We start from the raw sequence: 16,833 nt of genomic DNA on the forward strand, positions 1-16,833 counted from the left end.
TGATGGAGTATAAGCCTGTGAGAGGGTGTGTGTGGGTGTGACTGTGGGCGCTGTATATGTATTATATGAGAGAGAGCGTGTGTATGAGAGATGGTCTGCACGATGGAGAGTATGTGAGAGAGTGTGTATATGTGTGCTTGTGTGTGTGTGAGAGAGAGTGTATAGCGTAGTAGCATCACCCGCAGTGTGACATGAATCCTAGGACACCAGTTGAGGCCATCCTCATGGTTACCAAACTTGACTATCAGCCTCTGCTCAGCTACTCTGCATCGTTGCCTGTCCCGAAGTTTGCCTTGGAGGATGGTCACCCGAAGATCCGAGGCTGAATGTCCCTGACTGCAGACGTGTTCCCTGACTGAGAGGGAACATCCCTGTCTGGTGATTGTTGCATAGTGTCCGTTCATCCGTTATCATAGCATCTGCTTGGTCTCGCCAATGTACCATGCCTCAAGGCATCCTTGCCTGCAGCATATGAGATAGACAATGTTGGCCGAGTCACATGAGTACCTGCCACGTACATGGTGTTCCCGCATGTAATGGTGGTATCCATGTCGACACTCTGACACGTCTTTTAATGATTGCCATGACAGGATTGTACAGTGTTGTGGACATTGTCGTCCTGAAGGCTGGACAGTTTGCTGTGAACAATGGTCTGTTTTAAGGTTTGGCGGTTGTTTTTTTTAAAGGGAAGGTACTGGCGAGGTGCTCATTCTCATCGATAATGTGTTGCAGGCTGCGAAGAACATGGCGTAGTTTCTCTGCTCCCGAGAGATACCGGACAACGAAGGGTATCCTATTGTTTGCATTCTGTGCCTGTCTCCTGAGGAGGTCATTTTGGTTTCTCGCTGTGACACATTGAAACTGGCGATTGATAAGTTAAGCATCGTATCCTGTTTTATGAGGGCATCCCTGTGTACCTTCAGGTGTCCGTCATACTCCTCCTCATCTGAACAGATCATATGTATGCTTAGGGCTTGTCCGTAGTGTGACTCAAAATTGGGTTACATACAGACTCTAAACTCATACCTTTAATGCATTGTCTGAGCTGTCACCTTTTTAAAAATAAAACCTTAAGTTACCCCAATGAACCAAAACCTGCAACCCATCCTAAAATATGAAAGAAAAATACCAATCTAGGATTGTTCAATATACCATTTCAGTTGCATGACACTGTAATCTTTAAATTCTGTGTCTTATGGTCCTGCTTCACAGCTACCTGATGAAGGAGCAGTGCTCCGAAAACTAGTGCTTCCAAATAGACCTGTTGGACTATTTTGTGTGATTTTTAACTTTGCCCACCCCAGTCCAACACTGTCTCCTCCACAGCTTAGACTAGTGCACACAACGGGCACATACTCTAACCTCAGCTTTACTGCCATTTCTTCTTTGTCTGGTTTCTCTCCTTGTGTATTCTTGAAAGGGGAAGAAACAAGACAGGTATCTCATCCAGGCTCTCTCACCCCCACTCATGATCACCGTCTCAGATACCTCTTAGAAGTTTTCAATTCAATTTGCAGTACATTTCTGCCCTTTTAACTCCATCACTTTGAAGTTTCCTTGACACATGTCGGCTGTCACATCCTTGGATCTCTCCCTCTCTCTCTAGACAGTATTGGATTTATACAGACTGTCATCTTTTGACCCACGGCTTTTAAACAAAAATATTGAAGTACTTTAGAGTTCCTCCATTGTTATGACATGAACAACAAGCGTGTGATCTGTCTCTAAATTAGTCGCGTTGCAATCCTTTTAAAAAATGACAATTCCGCTGACAATTTAGGGTTGTGTTGGTATTGGATTTTAGCTGGACTGAAGGATACAGCTACCTCTATCTGTGAATAAACAGTAATTTCCGCGGGCGGGATCATTTGTTGAATTAAAACCTAATGTGACGTTAAGAAAGGACCTCAACGCACCTTAACTAAAGCAAGAAGTCACTGGGGGGATTAAGTAGAATGAAGTCTCGGGGTCTCTGATGTGCGAAATCAGTATTAATACCATCAGACAGGTATGACCTTAAATCGCTGGAAATTCCGGCTGGATTGACAGCGGAATCTCAAACGTTTCACACTCATTAAGAAAGATCTAATTTTCAAAACAAAAACACAAAGTGGATGGCAAAGTTCCCAAGGTCTTAGAGCCAAGGGTCAATGAATAATGTGTGTGTTTTTTAAAATGTTTAACTATCTCTGGTGTACAAAGTAAATTGTCTCCCACGAAACTCGCGGATCTAACTGAATCCCGAACAACGGCGAACCATTTGAGCTTCTTTCAACTTTGTTTTCATTTCTTTAAAAGGTCGACGGCCGCTTGGTCGTTACCTCAGCCTGGTTCGGATTGAATTGGGAAGGATTTTCTCCCAATCACACTGAACTGAATAATAACTCATCAGTGAGCAGCCCATGTTTGTTGAGATTGTGTCGCTTTCACTCTGTAATACGGTAGATTGATGGCACCAAAGTGGAGGCTAAAGGTCAGGGAGGCTGAAACTGATTGGGAAATGAGAGCGGCCGTGTGGTTGACAATGTCCCCGCCGCCGATTTACTGCTGAGGTTTGAGCAGGGAGCCTGACCGCCTGAGACTGGAAAGGGGGCGGGAGCGAGAGGCTGGGAAACCATTTCAAACCAGAAAGCACCAGGAGAGACCCACTGATGGTCTGGATCGGGTGAAATGGAGTTGAGAAGCGTGTTGTGGGTTGTTGCATTGGGGCTGGTTTTGTTGGAAGCGGCTGCTGAAGGTGCCTGTTTGCAGCTGGGCCGGTGTTGTAACGGGAGAGAACCTACATGTCACAGCACTGGCTGGCGCCCCGATCGCTCCCACGGAACCTGTTACTGTGACCAGGCTTGTACGCACACCCTGGATTGCTGCCATGATTACCAACTCGCCTGCCCAGGTAAGCGGGCTCCTTTCTACTTAAACACCTGCTTTCTATTGAAAAACGGAAATCTGGGATGTTGCTGCGTGTTCTGTTTCGACTGGGTGAGAAATCCGTCCCCACGCCTTCAACCAAATCATCAGATCGGCGCCAGTCTAAGCAGTAAATAACTAGTCACAAATAGAGACGGTTGCAGTGGGGCGAGACTGTGGGTTGAGAAACTTAGCGATGTTTATCAAAATAGTGGCAGTTAATAGTGGCAGGTGATAGGGAATTCACTGGACGCAATAGGTCATCTGAATTCACTAGAAATGCCAATGAAAAAGATGCCCGCATTATATGCCAACGTTAATCAGAGCGGCGCGGTGTTAAAGATACCCCAAAAACATTTTCCCACTCCGAGGAAAGAAGCAGAAAGCGCCTGGCAGATTCATGTCCCTAAAAGAGGAACCTCGGTTCAGAGGAAGGGGGAGGCGGTAAGTGCACAGCCAGCAAACTATAAATTGTCAGTCAATCCATAACCTGATGGGATAAAACGTTTATCTTTGTCACAGAACCAGATATTGGCGGAGAAGCGTGGCAGCGTCTCAAACGTTAACTCTGCTTTCTCTCCACAGATGCTGCCAGATCTGCTGAGCTTCTCTAGCAATTAGTTTTTGTTTCGGATTTTCAGCATCCGCAGTTCCTTGTTCCGTGTTTTGCTTTACGTCAGTCTGGACTAATCTCAAATGCAATTTTAATATTTGAACTTAGTCGAGAGTGTGGTGCTGGAAAAGCACAGCAGGTCAGGCAGCATCCCCGAGCAGGAGAATCGACATTTCGTGCATAAGCCCTTCATCAGGAATCTTTGAACATAGAACTGGGACTAATTGTGGAAAGACCACAATTTGTGGCAGTTGTTTGGTTTTGCTGTTGGGTTGGGGTGGAATGTATTAGTTATTTAGCAATTCACATGGGGACAGGTGCCAACATACAAGAAAGAATCGCCCTGTTCATTACTCAGCCAAAGATAAATACGATGAAATCATTTAAACTTACCTGGCAAACGGATTCAGGTAACTAAGGTCAGCATGACTGGTAAGTTAATCACAATATTGCTATGAGAAATAATACTAATTAGCAGCCCTGTTGGAAATGCAAGTATAATATCCATTTTGTTCAGTGCAGATCCTCTTTTATTGATGTTAGAAGTAATTAGTTGATACCTTAAAGGTATTTCAGAAGAGGGAAAAATGAAAAGAAGGGATCAGAAACTGTATATAGAAAATATGGAGATCAATATAAAAACATAAAGAATAAGAGGGTCAACAGTAAAATAACAGATTAGCAGCTGTCAAACTCAGCTTTTAAGAAACATATAGTTAAAGAAAAGATAGGGCCAAAATATGACTAAAAAGAGATCTCCACCTGAAGGCTGTGGAGTAACTGAACATTTTGCATCTCTGTTAATGATGGAAGGGATTGCTGCAGACCTGTGTACGTGAGAAGGCAGTCATTATATTCATGAAATAATACAGCACAGAAGGTGACTATTCAGGACACTATTCCTGTCCTGTCTTATTGAAAAGGTAGTTGTACTTAGACCCACATGCCTGATTATTACATACAGCTCTGCAAGCTCGGCAGGCTGAAATATCTGCTCAACCCCCCCCCCCCCCCACTTTGATACTTATCTTTACAACCAGTTTCCACCCCAACTTCAGGCCGAATATTCTATCTCTGAGTGGAACAATTTTCCTCATTTGCCCTCTGGAGATTTTAACCAATGATTTTGTACCTATGACCTCTACCAATTGATCACTTGCCAGAGGAAATAATATTTCTCTCTATCAAAATCTCTTATCATCTGTAAACCTTTGTTTGGTCACTTGTTAACTTGCTCTGTGTCAAGGAGAACAATTGGAGCTTTTTCAACCCCTCCTCACAACTCAGGCCCTTCATCTCTGGCATCATTGCAATAAATTTCCTCTGCACTTTTCTTAATGTCATGACTACCAATCATAACACTGTATCACCTACGGACATATCAAACTATGAAATTCTAATACGTCTTTTTCACATGAGGACTAATACAGGCCAAAATGACTGCAGATGTAAATTCAGTGGCTAGCTGGACAGAAGCTCTGGAATGTCACACCTTCAGATGTCAAAGAGGCTTCAATGAGAGAAGTATACTACAAACTGAACTGTAATCCTTGTATATATCTCAGATTATGAACATGCTGATAAAAAAACATAGCCATCTGGGCATAGTTGTGTTTTCCCCCTTTAAGAATAAATAGGGACAGGGATTAAAAGTGAGCCTCAATCTTGATTTGGGTGTCTTGCTGGTTTGACATCCTTCCATATGAACCAGTGTGTTGTGAAAGTCACAATTATGAGACCAATCGTCAAACACTTCTGCACCTCAGGTAAAGAAAAACATTTTTCTCACTCTGCATGCTTCCAGCCAGCTTCCATCAAAAAGAGCCAGAATAAAGGAGTTTCAATCAACCTACCAAGCAAAGATTCTCTAAATCAACTGTTCACTATCAATGGCAATGCTGCCAGTAATATCCACTGTAATGGCCACAACATTTGATTTTCTATTCATCATGAATAAACTGTACAAATTGGTCTCTATCTTTTATCTGTTCCCATTTAACTGAAAGGAACAAGAACAAGAGGGCATAGGTTTAAAATGATCTGCAAACGAAGTAAGACAGTAAAGGGGATTAAAGATTTTCACATAGCGAATAATTAGGGTATGGAAAGCAATGTCTGAAAATGAAGTGGAGGCTGGTTCAATTGAGGCATTCAAGAAGGCAGTGGATGATATTTTGGTTAAAAACAATGCACATGGGTATGGAGAAAAGCAGGAGATTTTGTCACAAAGCTGGTCCCTTTTTACTAAAAGCTGTTCATTTCTTTCAAGGATACTGTGTCCTTGGATTTTTTTGGAGAGGTTGTAAGCCAGCTCCTGGTTCCAGTTAGACAGGTTTGGTACAGAGATTAAAGGGTATTGTTTCAATGTAAACAGATGAAACTTCAGGCCAAAGTAGTCATGTTTTAGAAGTGACCTGTATAATGAAATGGGAGTGGTCAGCTCTCTAGCTGAAAAGTTCAGTCCAGGACTAGTCGGGAGTTCCACAGTGGACTGTGTGAACAGGCTCTCTCTCTTTCTTCCCTTCTAACTTCAACCTGTAAGCATTTGTTCCCTTTGTACTGTGTTTTAAAGGGGGTTTGCTTATTGGGACTGTTGTATATTTTCGGGACAGCATAATTAAGTCTAGTTTGGATCGACTGAGTTCTGTAGGGGTTCTTTGTTCTTTGTGTTTCATTGTGTAATTTTGTGAATAAATTTTTGTCTGTTTTAAAAGCTGGTAGTCAACCTCGCTAACTTACTCTGAGTAATTTTCACTGTACACTTACTGAAACAAATTCCAAAGTTATGGTCTGGGCTGCCTGCTTAAGAATGTTTTGAGTGGTCTGGCCTAGTCCATAACAATTGGTACTAGATAATGATGGTCTTTTCATGGGCTCGTGTGGGCAGATTGGGCCGAATGGCCTCCTTCTGCACTGTAACACTTCTGTGATTCTGTGAACTTTTATTTAGAGTCAAATAATCATAGAGTTATAGAGCAGGGAATCAGATCTTAATTACAACTCATCCATGCCGAAAGGTATCCTAAATTAATCTAGTCACATTTGACAGTACTTGACCCATATCCCTCTAAACCCTTCTTATTCATATATCCATCCAGATGCCTTTTCTTTTGGAATCAACTCTTATTTTTAATCAATGTGTATGTTTATTGCATTCTTACTTCTTCTTGAGTTCAGTAGCTGATGGACTCACTCTTTTGTCAACTCAAAAATAGCTGTTTAAATTGACTCCTTTTAAACCATAAATTAATTTGATCTGGGAGAAAGGTATCCATGAGAGGTGGTAGAATCCTTTGTAAATTAATCTTGTTACCAATGACCAAGGGGGATAATGAATAAAAAAGAGGAGACACTTCAACACTTTTCACCTGGGCACTTGACAACTTCTAGTATCCCGTCTGGATTTATAATAACTTGTAGAACCTTATCCGTGGTCTGGTCATAACTCGAGAGATGTCAAAACTTTCAGAAGTGTGATGGTGAGAATTGCCCTTAGTAGTCAAGCTGAGGCTCAGCCAATGATTGTTGAAGTTCTAACATGATCTCTGCTGTTATGTTTTTGTTCCCCGATGTAAAAGCCCAAGACATTCATATGCTTTTCTACTGACTTAGGTTGGCAGAACTAAAGATACTACATTTGAGTATTAGTGTTTTGGATTTATGTCCTGAAATGTTGCAACATTTTGACTGTGTGGGGAGATTAGTAATAACTGAGTAGAAGATTAAAGAATTATACAAAATAGGAGCCTGAGTACATTATTCAGTCATAAGTGCCTGTTCTGCCATTCTATATTGATGTGGCTGATCTGATGGTAGCCTTAACTCCACTCTCATACCTGTTGCCAGCACCCTCAACTCCATTGTCAATCAATAATCTGTTTAGCTCAGTCTTGAATATATTCCATGACCCATTCTCTATGCTGTCTATGAAATAGAATGTCAAAAAATAATAACCTATGAGTGATGGAAATAATTCTTTATATCTGCATTCTAATTATAAGACTCGTTATTTTAAACTGGTTTGTAATTGGTTTATGAGATGTGGCCAGGCCAGCATTTATTGTCCATCTTTAATTGCCCTGGAGAAATTGGCTGTCCTCTTGAATCACTGAATCCTTGGAGTATAAGGACACCCATAATGCTTTTAGGAAGGGAGTTCAAGGACTTTGACACAATGACAGTGAAGAAACAGTGAAATAATTCCAAGTCAGGATAGTGCATGATCTGAATAAAGGTGGTGTTCCCACGCAGTTGTGTCCGTGTTCTCCTAGATGGTGGAAGTTTTGGGTTTGGGAGGTTCTGTCAGAGGAGCTGTGATATGTTACTGCAGCACATCTTGTGGATGGGATGTACTGCTACCAACATGTGTGAGTGGTGAAAGGAATGAATGCTGAAGGTGGTGACTGGGGTGCCAGTCAAATAAATCCCTTCATTCTAAACGGTGTCAAGGCTTTTGAATGTTGTTTGAAGTGCATCCATCTAGCCAAATGGAGGGTATTCTTTCACACTCCTGACTTGTATCTTGTATATGGTGGACAGGCAATGGGGAGACAAAGAATGAGCTACCATTCTGAGCCCACGATCTGCTCTTGTAGTCTCTATAATTACATGATTGATCCAGTCAGTGTCTGGTCAATGGTAACCCACTGGTTATTGATAGTGGGAATTCAGATATGGTAAAGCTATTGGCATTATATCAACGGCAATGATGAGATTTTGTCTTGTTGAAGAAAGTCATTACTTGATACCTGTGTGGCACAAATGTTACTTGCCACTTATCACCAAAAGCCTAGATTTTGTCGAGGTCTTGCTGCATATTAACATGAACTTTAATATCTGAGAAGTCACAAATAGCGCTGAACATTGATCCCCCCGATTTCTGGATGATCCCTTGAAAGGAAGCATCCTCACTGCATCTACCTCTCAATCGCCCTTCGAAATTAAGTTTCAAATAGATCAGGGAAAACTTTAAAAGGGACCTAAGGGGCAACCTTTTCGTGCAAAGGGTGGTGTTTGTATGGAATGAGCTGCCAGAAGTGGTGGAGGCTCATACAATTACAACATTTAAAAGGCAATTGGATGGGTATATGAGTAGGAAGGGTTTAGAGAGATTTGAACTAAGTGCTGGCAAATGGGATTAGATTTATTTAGGATATCTGGTTGGCATGGACGAGTTGGACCGAAGGGTCTGTTTCCATGCTGTAAATCTCTATGACTCTATTTTTCTTTCTTCTACGGTCTAACAAATATAAGCACAACCTACTCAACCTTTCTTCATAAAACCATGTCTTCATTCCTGGAATCTGCCCCGTGAATCTTCTCTAAATTACATCCAGTGCAAGAATATCGCTCCTTAAGTATTGTGACCAAAACTAGATCTCACCAGTGCCCTGTAAAGATGTGGCAAGATATTCGAATCTTATACTTCATCTGCCTTGCAATAAATTCCAACATTACATTTGCCTTCCTAATTGCTTGTTATACCTGCATTTTTGTCTTTAATTCATGGATCAGGATGCCCAGTTCAAACTGTACTGCAGCACTTTGCAGCGTCTCTCCGTTTCAATAATACTTCCCTATTCTTCTTGCCAATATGGATAAGCTCACATTTTCCCATGTTATACTCTTAACTCCCAAATCTTTGCCCACTTCCTTAATCTATCTGTATCTATTTACAGATTCTGTAACCTCCTGATGCATTGCTTCCCCATTTTTGTGTCAGCTACAGTTTACACTTACATTGAGCTAAAACCCATGGTTTCACTTTTGCTAATGCTAAAGCATTTCACATTTGTTATTTTTCTAATGTGAATATTGGACAAAGAGTTGCTCTCAACCAATGGAATTTGAAATGTTCATATTTTGATACATTCAGAAGGATTATGCAAGTTTTCATAGGAATATAAAAAGGAGGAGCAGGAGTAGGCCTTTCAACCCTTCCAGTCTGCTCCACCAATTTATTAGGAATGGCTGATCATCCAGCTTCTCCCATCTCCTTTGATCCTTTTGACCCAAGTGCTATATCCAACTCTTTTCTTGCAATCATACAATGTTTTCGCCTTGACTGCTTTCTGTGCTAAGGAATTCCAAAAGCTCACCACTCTCTGGGTATAGTAATTTCTCCTCAGCTCAGTACTAAATGGTTTAACCCGTATCCTTAGATTGTGATACCTGGTTCTGGACTCTCCCATCATTGGGAACATCCTTCCTGCATCCATCCTGTGTAGTCCTATTAGAATTTTATAGTTTTCTACAAGATCCTTCCTCATTCTTCTGGACTCTAGCGAATATAATTCTAACCAATTCAGCCTCTCCTTATATGTCAGCTCTGCCATCCCAGGAATCAGTCTGATTCATCTTCACTGTACTTTTTCTACAGCAAGAACATTCTTCCTCAATATAAGAATACTAAAATGCGCACAATATTCGAGGTGTGGTCTCAGCAAAGCCTTGTATAATTCAGCAAGACATGCCTGCTCCTATGCTCCAATCCTTTCACTACAAAGGCTAACACACTACACACTACATTGCCTCCTTGACTGCCTCCTGCACCTGCATGCATATCTTCAGTGACAATATGAAGCCACTCAGGTCTTACTGCACATTTCTCCTCACAATTTATAGCCATTCAGATAACAATCCACCTTCCTGTTTTGCTCCCAAAGTTGATAACCTCACATTTATCAACATTATATTGCTCTACCATGCATTTGCCCTCGTGTTCAACTTGTCCAAATCATACTGAAGCATCTTTTGCATCCTTCTCACAATTCACTCACCCACCCAACTTTGTGTCATGTGTAAATTTGGAGATATCACATTTAGTTTTCTTATCTAATTCATTATTATATATTGTGAATAGCTGGGGTTCTAGCACTGATCCCTGTGGTATCCACTAGCCTGCCATTGGGAAAAAGACCAGTTTATTTCTGCTCTTCTTTTCCTGTCTGCTAACAAGTTTTCTGTCAATTTTAATACACCACCCCAATCCCATGTGCATTAATTTTACACTAATCCTCTATGTGGAAAGCCTTTTGAAAGTCAAAATAAACCACATTTACTGCTCCCCCTTATCAATTCTATGAGTTACATCATCAAAGAATTCCAGTAGATTCACTGAGAATGATTTCCCTTTTGTACATCCATGCTCTCTATAGCTAATAATTGTTAGTATCCATTGCCCAGTTTCAAGCAGGTGGCATAATCTCCAAAAGTGATGTACTTGAATATTCTCATTGGCTCTGAGTGCATGCCCTAATATGAATGCAAAGCACCAAAACAAATTAACTTTCAAGATGAAAATGATTGGGATGCTATGCTTTGGGCTATTTTTTTTAAGAAGTGCTTGAATCTTTCCCACATGTGTAGTATGTGGTATTAATCTTTCTCTTGATTTATTAGCTGTTTCTTGCAAAGTGACTGAATGGAGTTTCTGGAGTGGCTGTGCTGAACAATGCAAAAATACTTACCGTGTTCGTCAACGATACATCACACAAGAGCCACGAAATGGTGGAAAGCCATGTCCTCCCTTGGAAGAAAGGGCAGGCTGTGTGGAATATCATAGTGATGAGGATACAATGTGCAGGCAATCCTTGGGTAAGTAAATTAAATTTATTGGTGGGATCTGTTTACACTACTGTTCATAAGTGAAGAATATTGACACTGTAAACACTTAACTTTCAGCGATAGCTGAATGCTTATTTAACTAAAGGGACTTAGCCCTTTGGACTGAGGATAATTAACTTTGACTGAGTGAACCTTTTATGATTTTGTGATGTGATGTTTAATGTATCCAAATACATTTGCACTATGTAAGTAAGGAGTTTCTATTTGTTTCGAAAGATATTTTTACTGAAAAGTTCACTTAAGACACAATTTGTGTATCAGAATTTAATCAAACAAGTTAACAGACAATTATTATGTCAATTTTAGGATTAATTTTTGAAGAAAATTAGCAAGGTTATAAACATGAATAAGTTTCAACCCAGAGCAGGAGGCAAAATTAATTGTAGGAGGCTTAATTTCAAGATAGTGGTTACTCACCATTGGTCTAAGATTAGAAGTAAATTTAATTTGTAAGTTTACCCTGTTCATATCTATTGTGCACAACATACATGCTCAGAACCTTCTGATTTTCAGACTGTCCAGTGTCTACAGTAAGTATGTTGAGAACAAGCAAGTCCCTAATTAGCCAACCAAATCATAGCAGAAAGTGTAATGTTTAAGCTTTGTTTGTGTGTGTATATAGCATGCAAAAGTTAAATTTTTGAGACAATCTTTCATGCAAACATTTAAGGGTTGACTTGTACATACACAATATGGACTTGTACATACATAATACACAATACACAAAATTCCACGAATGGAGTCAGCTATTACGAGGGGGCATAGCTTTAAATTAAGGGGTGGTAGGTATAGGACAGATGTTAGGGGTAGATTCTTTACTCAGCGAGTCGTGAGTTCATGGAATGCCCTGCCAGTAGCAGTGGTGGACTCTCCCTCTTTATGGGCATTTAAACGGGCATTGGATAAGCATATGGAGGATAGTGGGCTAGTGTAGGTTAGGTGGGCTTGGATCGGCGCAACATCGAGGGCCAAAGGGCCTGTACTGCGCTGTATTTTTCTATTTTCTATTTTCTATTTTCTATTTTCTATTTCTATTCTATTTTCTATTTTCTAATACTTTCAAGGGGTTTCCAGTGTGCTTGATTTGGGTCCACATAGCATCCTGTACATAGATTGGGAATCACAATGAGTCCACTGATTGGTCAGTGTCAGAGGTTCTGTAGGCTCTGAGAGCTGCCTCTGAGGGAGCTGGATCAGTGTCAAGGACACTCCATGTGTAAATAACGTGTGACTTTGTGATGGGATACCAGTCTCTGTGGAATAACTTCACTCTGGGTTACTGTTTTATGGTGAGCATTGTGGAAGGGAGGGGAATGGGTCTGTAGATAATTCTTTCATCTTTGAAAAACAAAAATTAACTTTCACATCAAAAGCATGAAAGATAACAATCTTTGAACCTAGTGAACAAAAAACCTGACCAATACAGCCGTGAATGTATTCAATGACACAATCTCCACTGCTATCCATAGAAGAGAAGCCCAAAGATTGACCCCATTCCGAGAGAAGAAATTCCTCCTGATCTCTGTCTTAAATTTGAGACTCCTTATTTTGAAACTATGCTCCCAGTTCTAAACTCCCCCATGAGGGGGAGAAAAAATATCCATATCAGCATTTACCCTGTCAGGCTACTTCAGAATCTTAATGTGTCTCAATAATATCAGCTATCATTGTTCTGAAGTCCAAAGACCTGCTTAACCTTTCCTCATAAGACAATCCCCCTTCATCCCAGAATTCAGCTTAGTGAACCTAATGGATGTGTTTATAATCTAAGTATGTCTCTCCCTAAGTCAATGGATGAAAACAGTACATAGTACCTGAGTTATTGCCTCACCATGCCCTGTACAGTGATGAGTATCTGCATGCTAAATGTTCATGAATCATTTGCAAGGACATCCAGATACATTTGTCTCACAGATTGTACTTTTTCATCTTTTAAAGAACATTTTGTTTTTCTATTCTTCCTGCCAAAGTGGCTAACCTCACATTTTAAAACATGATACAACTTCTATGATACAAAATCCAGCCCACTATGTATCAAACATTTCTACATGCTTAGATGAAAAATTCTTGGGGATCCATTGCTCTTCAGGCATCACATTTTAACCTGCACAACAATTTCTCTAAACAAAAACACCAAAGAACTGTGGATGCTGGAAATCATAAACAAAATCAGAAGTTGCTGAAAAAGAACTTAGTAGGTCTGGCAGCATCTGTGGAGAGAAAACAGTGTTAATGTTTTGGGTCCAGTGACCCATTTTCCATTCTAAAAGCCAGCACAGAAGCCCACGGAAAGTTTGTGGGAAAGTGCAAGTATAATGAACAACTAATGCCGGTGATCCAGCACTCAGTGTAAAAACTAGGCCATGAACATCCTGATACAATTCAGACCTTTGTCTCATGTCCTTACAGCAAAAGTACACTTAACCATAAATCTCTGCTAAACCTAAATCCATGCCCTTGTATGGTTTGTGAATTAGATCCATGTATAGATCTGACACATCTGATTTGCCTTGTCTGATTGTGAAGCCAGCTATGTGCACTTTTCAGTGAAGTGTGCTCAGAGGCACAACTGACTTTTGCTGATTTATACATCATGTTTACTCTGTCTGGCATTTATCTTATAAAGCTTAATATATATATATATATATATATATTATCCCTATTCTTTTGGATTACATCCTTATGAAACAGTGTATCTTTCAAGTTGCAATGAGCAGTGGCATGAGATTTTCTACATGAAAAATAACAAAAATATAACAACTTACGTATTGAATCCATTATAGCATTATAGTATTCACCAAGGAGCATTTTCATTGACACTTTCCTCTCACTGTAGGATTTTTATTTATATGAATATTGTATCACAAGTCAAGAATTTTAGTTAAATCATGATTTACTTTGCCACCTAATAGTAAGAAAAATTGCATGGGGAAATTTGCATCCTTTACAATGCTAAGTGCATTTATATTTGGCCATATAAATAAATAGAACGTTGATGAATAATGCACTTCTAATATCATTCATGATATACATTTAATTTTTCATCACTGGCAATCTTTGTGTGTTGCTAGGTTGTACAAACCTTTGTTTGTAGTCTTGCTGGACATCTGCCTAGCGTTGTCACTCATGATTTACATCTTTGTATTTTAATTTGTACAGTCCCTGCCTTGATTACCACAGGGGGATATGGAAAAGCCAGGAGAAAACGAGATGTATTCATTGAATCTGAGGCACCAGCGTAAGTAAAAAGTCACAAATATGTCTGTCACAGTGTGTTGAAATGGATTTAGTTATGCATAATTACACTTTAGATCTAAAACAATGAAAAGAGACATATTAATAAAAGTGTTTTCTCAATCAAATCTAGTTGGATCATCATTATATAAATTGAACATTCATATTCTGGTTGTCAAAGGAGTTCAAAATGAAATGCGTTTGCGACTGTTAGTTCAAAGCAGGAAGGAAGGAAGGAAGGATGTCTGCCCAGTGGCTAATCCTTGTTGTATTCGGCCTGCTAGGAGTGCTTGGTGTAGATTGGAGAATTGGAAAAATGTTTCATTACCAACTTCAGCTGCTCATTACCTCAAATAACATTCTCAGAACTAAAACATGTCCTGTATGAAGCAATATGTGTATGAATTCTCTAATGTATAATCTTTACAGTAAGTGCACTTATTTTGAATGAAGTATATGTAAACTGCAATTATCGAGTTATCATCAATTAATTCCACACTAAATGCAAATGTAATGCAATAAATTCAGTAACCCTGTTCTCCCAGTGAGACCTGCATTCAAAAGGGAATAGAGGTTAGACAATCATTGCTACTCTTTTAGCTCTATTCTTTGACCAAAACTCCCTATATGTCCGAAATCGTACTATGTACATGGTGACATTGGAATTGCCCCAATATTTTCTAAAGGAGAATTAAGAATAATAGAAATTAATGGCATAATAGCAATGTGTGCTACAAATTCGAACAAAAGTAAAAATGTAAAAGTTAAACCTTGCATTGCCATAGAACCAGTATTTGTTAAAATGCTAAATGTTCCTTTGTGGAGAAACAGTACTGCTTCATATTATAGCTTTCTCAGCATTTGTTCCTGACTAACCTAAAAGGCACAAATGAAATTGCTATATTGACTTAAATGACAATTCGTTGATCCTGATTTAGTGATATTCTGTCGGATTTATATGATATACATTGGTCAAGTCATTGGCCAAACTCTCTTAAATATAATTCTTTTTATGTTCCAAACTTTTATAATTTATGTCTGAGCAGGATAAGGCCATTGTTAAAGAAGCAGTTCTACTTAGACAGCCATAGTTATGTAAAACAAGTGATTAAATATTGAAACTAATTTCAAAATGCAAAACTGTTGTTGAAGTGAACAGAATGTGAAAGTATGTTATTCGATCGACAGAGTGCACGCTGATTTGTAATATTCCAAATATTAGAATTTGAAGTATAAGAGTAAGTTGATATATTCTTCTAATCAAGTAGGAAGTTGTGCTTAAAGGCCTTAAAGTTGTGCTTTCAGTTGTGTGTGAAGGATACGGCTCTAACATTGTAGCCTAATTCTTTAACCTGTAACCTCTTTGACTAAAACTGACAACTGAATTGATCTTTTCCCAATATGATTAGCTTTCTATGTTTGTTGAAGTTACTGGGCTCTATATTGGGGAGACAGGCCGCCTATTTGCGGAGCGTTTCAGAGAACACCTCTGGGACACCCGGACCAACCAACCCAACCACCCTGTGGCTCAACGCTTCAACTCCCCCTCCCACTCCACCAAGGATATGGAGGTCTTTGGACTCCTCCATCGCCAGACCACAACAACACGACGGTTGGAGGAAGAGCGCCTCATCTTCCGCCTAGGAACCCTCAGAAGGGCTTATGCCCGAAACGTCGATCCTCCTGTGCCCTGGATGCTGCCTGACCTGCTGCGCTTCTCCAGCAACACATTTTCAGCTCTATCATTCAACCACATAAATGAATTTCCTACCCAATCTGTCTTGTCTATCGTGAAGTTTTGGATGAATCATAACTTCCTTCGGCATCTTTCATGGAAATCACCACAAACTCCACTCCCACATTTTTAAACCTAGCTCCATACTTTGACACTACTAAGGCTGAAAGACCATCCAGAATCTTGAGTTATGTGATCCTAAGGTGAGTTTCACCCTGACTTCTAACACATTTCAACCGCTATATTCTCTCCACCAAGTCAACATATCTCAAATTCACAGCTCACCTTAGTTCCTCCAAACTGAAAATCTTAACAATTTATTTATCACCTTCAGATCTGATCACTCTAATTCTGTCCTCACAGGCCATCCTTTGACCACCATCTATAAATTCCACCTTCTCAAAAATGGCTGCTTATTTCTGTCCCACAATGTGCCCTTCTTTTTCATCCGCTTTTTTCTTGCAGACATACAGTGTCTTCCCATTGCTAATATATTAAAACTAATACCATATTCACATCTCTCCAAAGATTTTGCACCATCTCTGCCACCTCTCCAGATTTCTTTTCTCTCTGCTGTTTTTAGTTTGTGATTGCTCAGTCTTGGGCATCCTGTCATCCTCTGTTTCACTATATTTCTTTGGCCTTTCTCAAACACTTCTTTTCATTTAAATGTTCATCCTAAATGCTCCCCACTAATTCAGTGTCCCATATTATTTAC

At 39.8% G+C, this 16,833-nt stretch overlaps 1 protein-coding gene across 2 annotated transcripts in view; it reads left to right on the forward strand.

The window, feature by feature from the left end:
• The first annotated feature begins 2,293 nt into the window (after positions 1-2,293).
• The window catches only part of si:dkey-7k24.5 (somatomedin-B and thrombospondin type-1 domain-containing protein), a 29,905-nt gene continuing 15,365 nt past the window's right edge, over positions 2,294-16,833 (forward strand). Inside the window, exons 1-3 of one of the 2 annotated variants that reach the window (XM_043710371.1) lie at positions 2,294-2,893; positions 10,922-11,116; positions 14,306-14,384. In XM_043710371.1, coding sequence (XP_043566306.1) covers positions 2,671-2,893; positions 10,922-11,116; positions 14,306-14,384 — 497 coding nt within the window. In that variant the 5' untranslated portion in view covers positions 2,294-2,670. The remainder of the gene's footprint in view (positions 2,894-10,921; positions 11,117-14,305; positions 14,385-16,833) is intronic. The other variant, XM_043710370.1, reaches the window with a different exon arrangement.

The sequence above is a fragment of the Chiloscyllium plagiosum genome, chromosome 20, assembly GCF_004010195.1.
Source record: "Chiloscyllium plagiosum isolate BGI_BamShark_2017 chromosome 20, ASM401019v2, whole genome shotgun sequence".
Classification (NCBI taxonomy): domain Eukaryota; kingdom Metazoa; phylum Chordata; class Chondrichthyes; order Orectolobiformes; family Hemiscylliidae; genus Chiloscyllium; species Chiloscyllium plagiosum.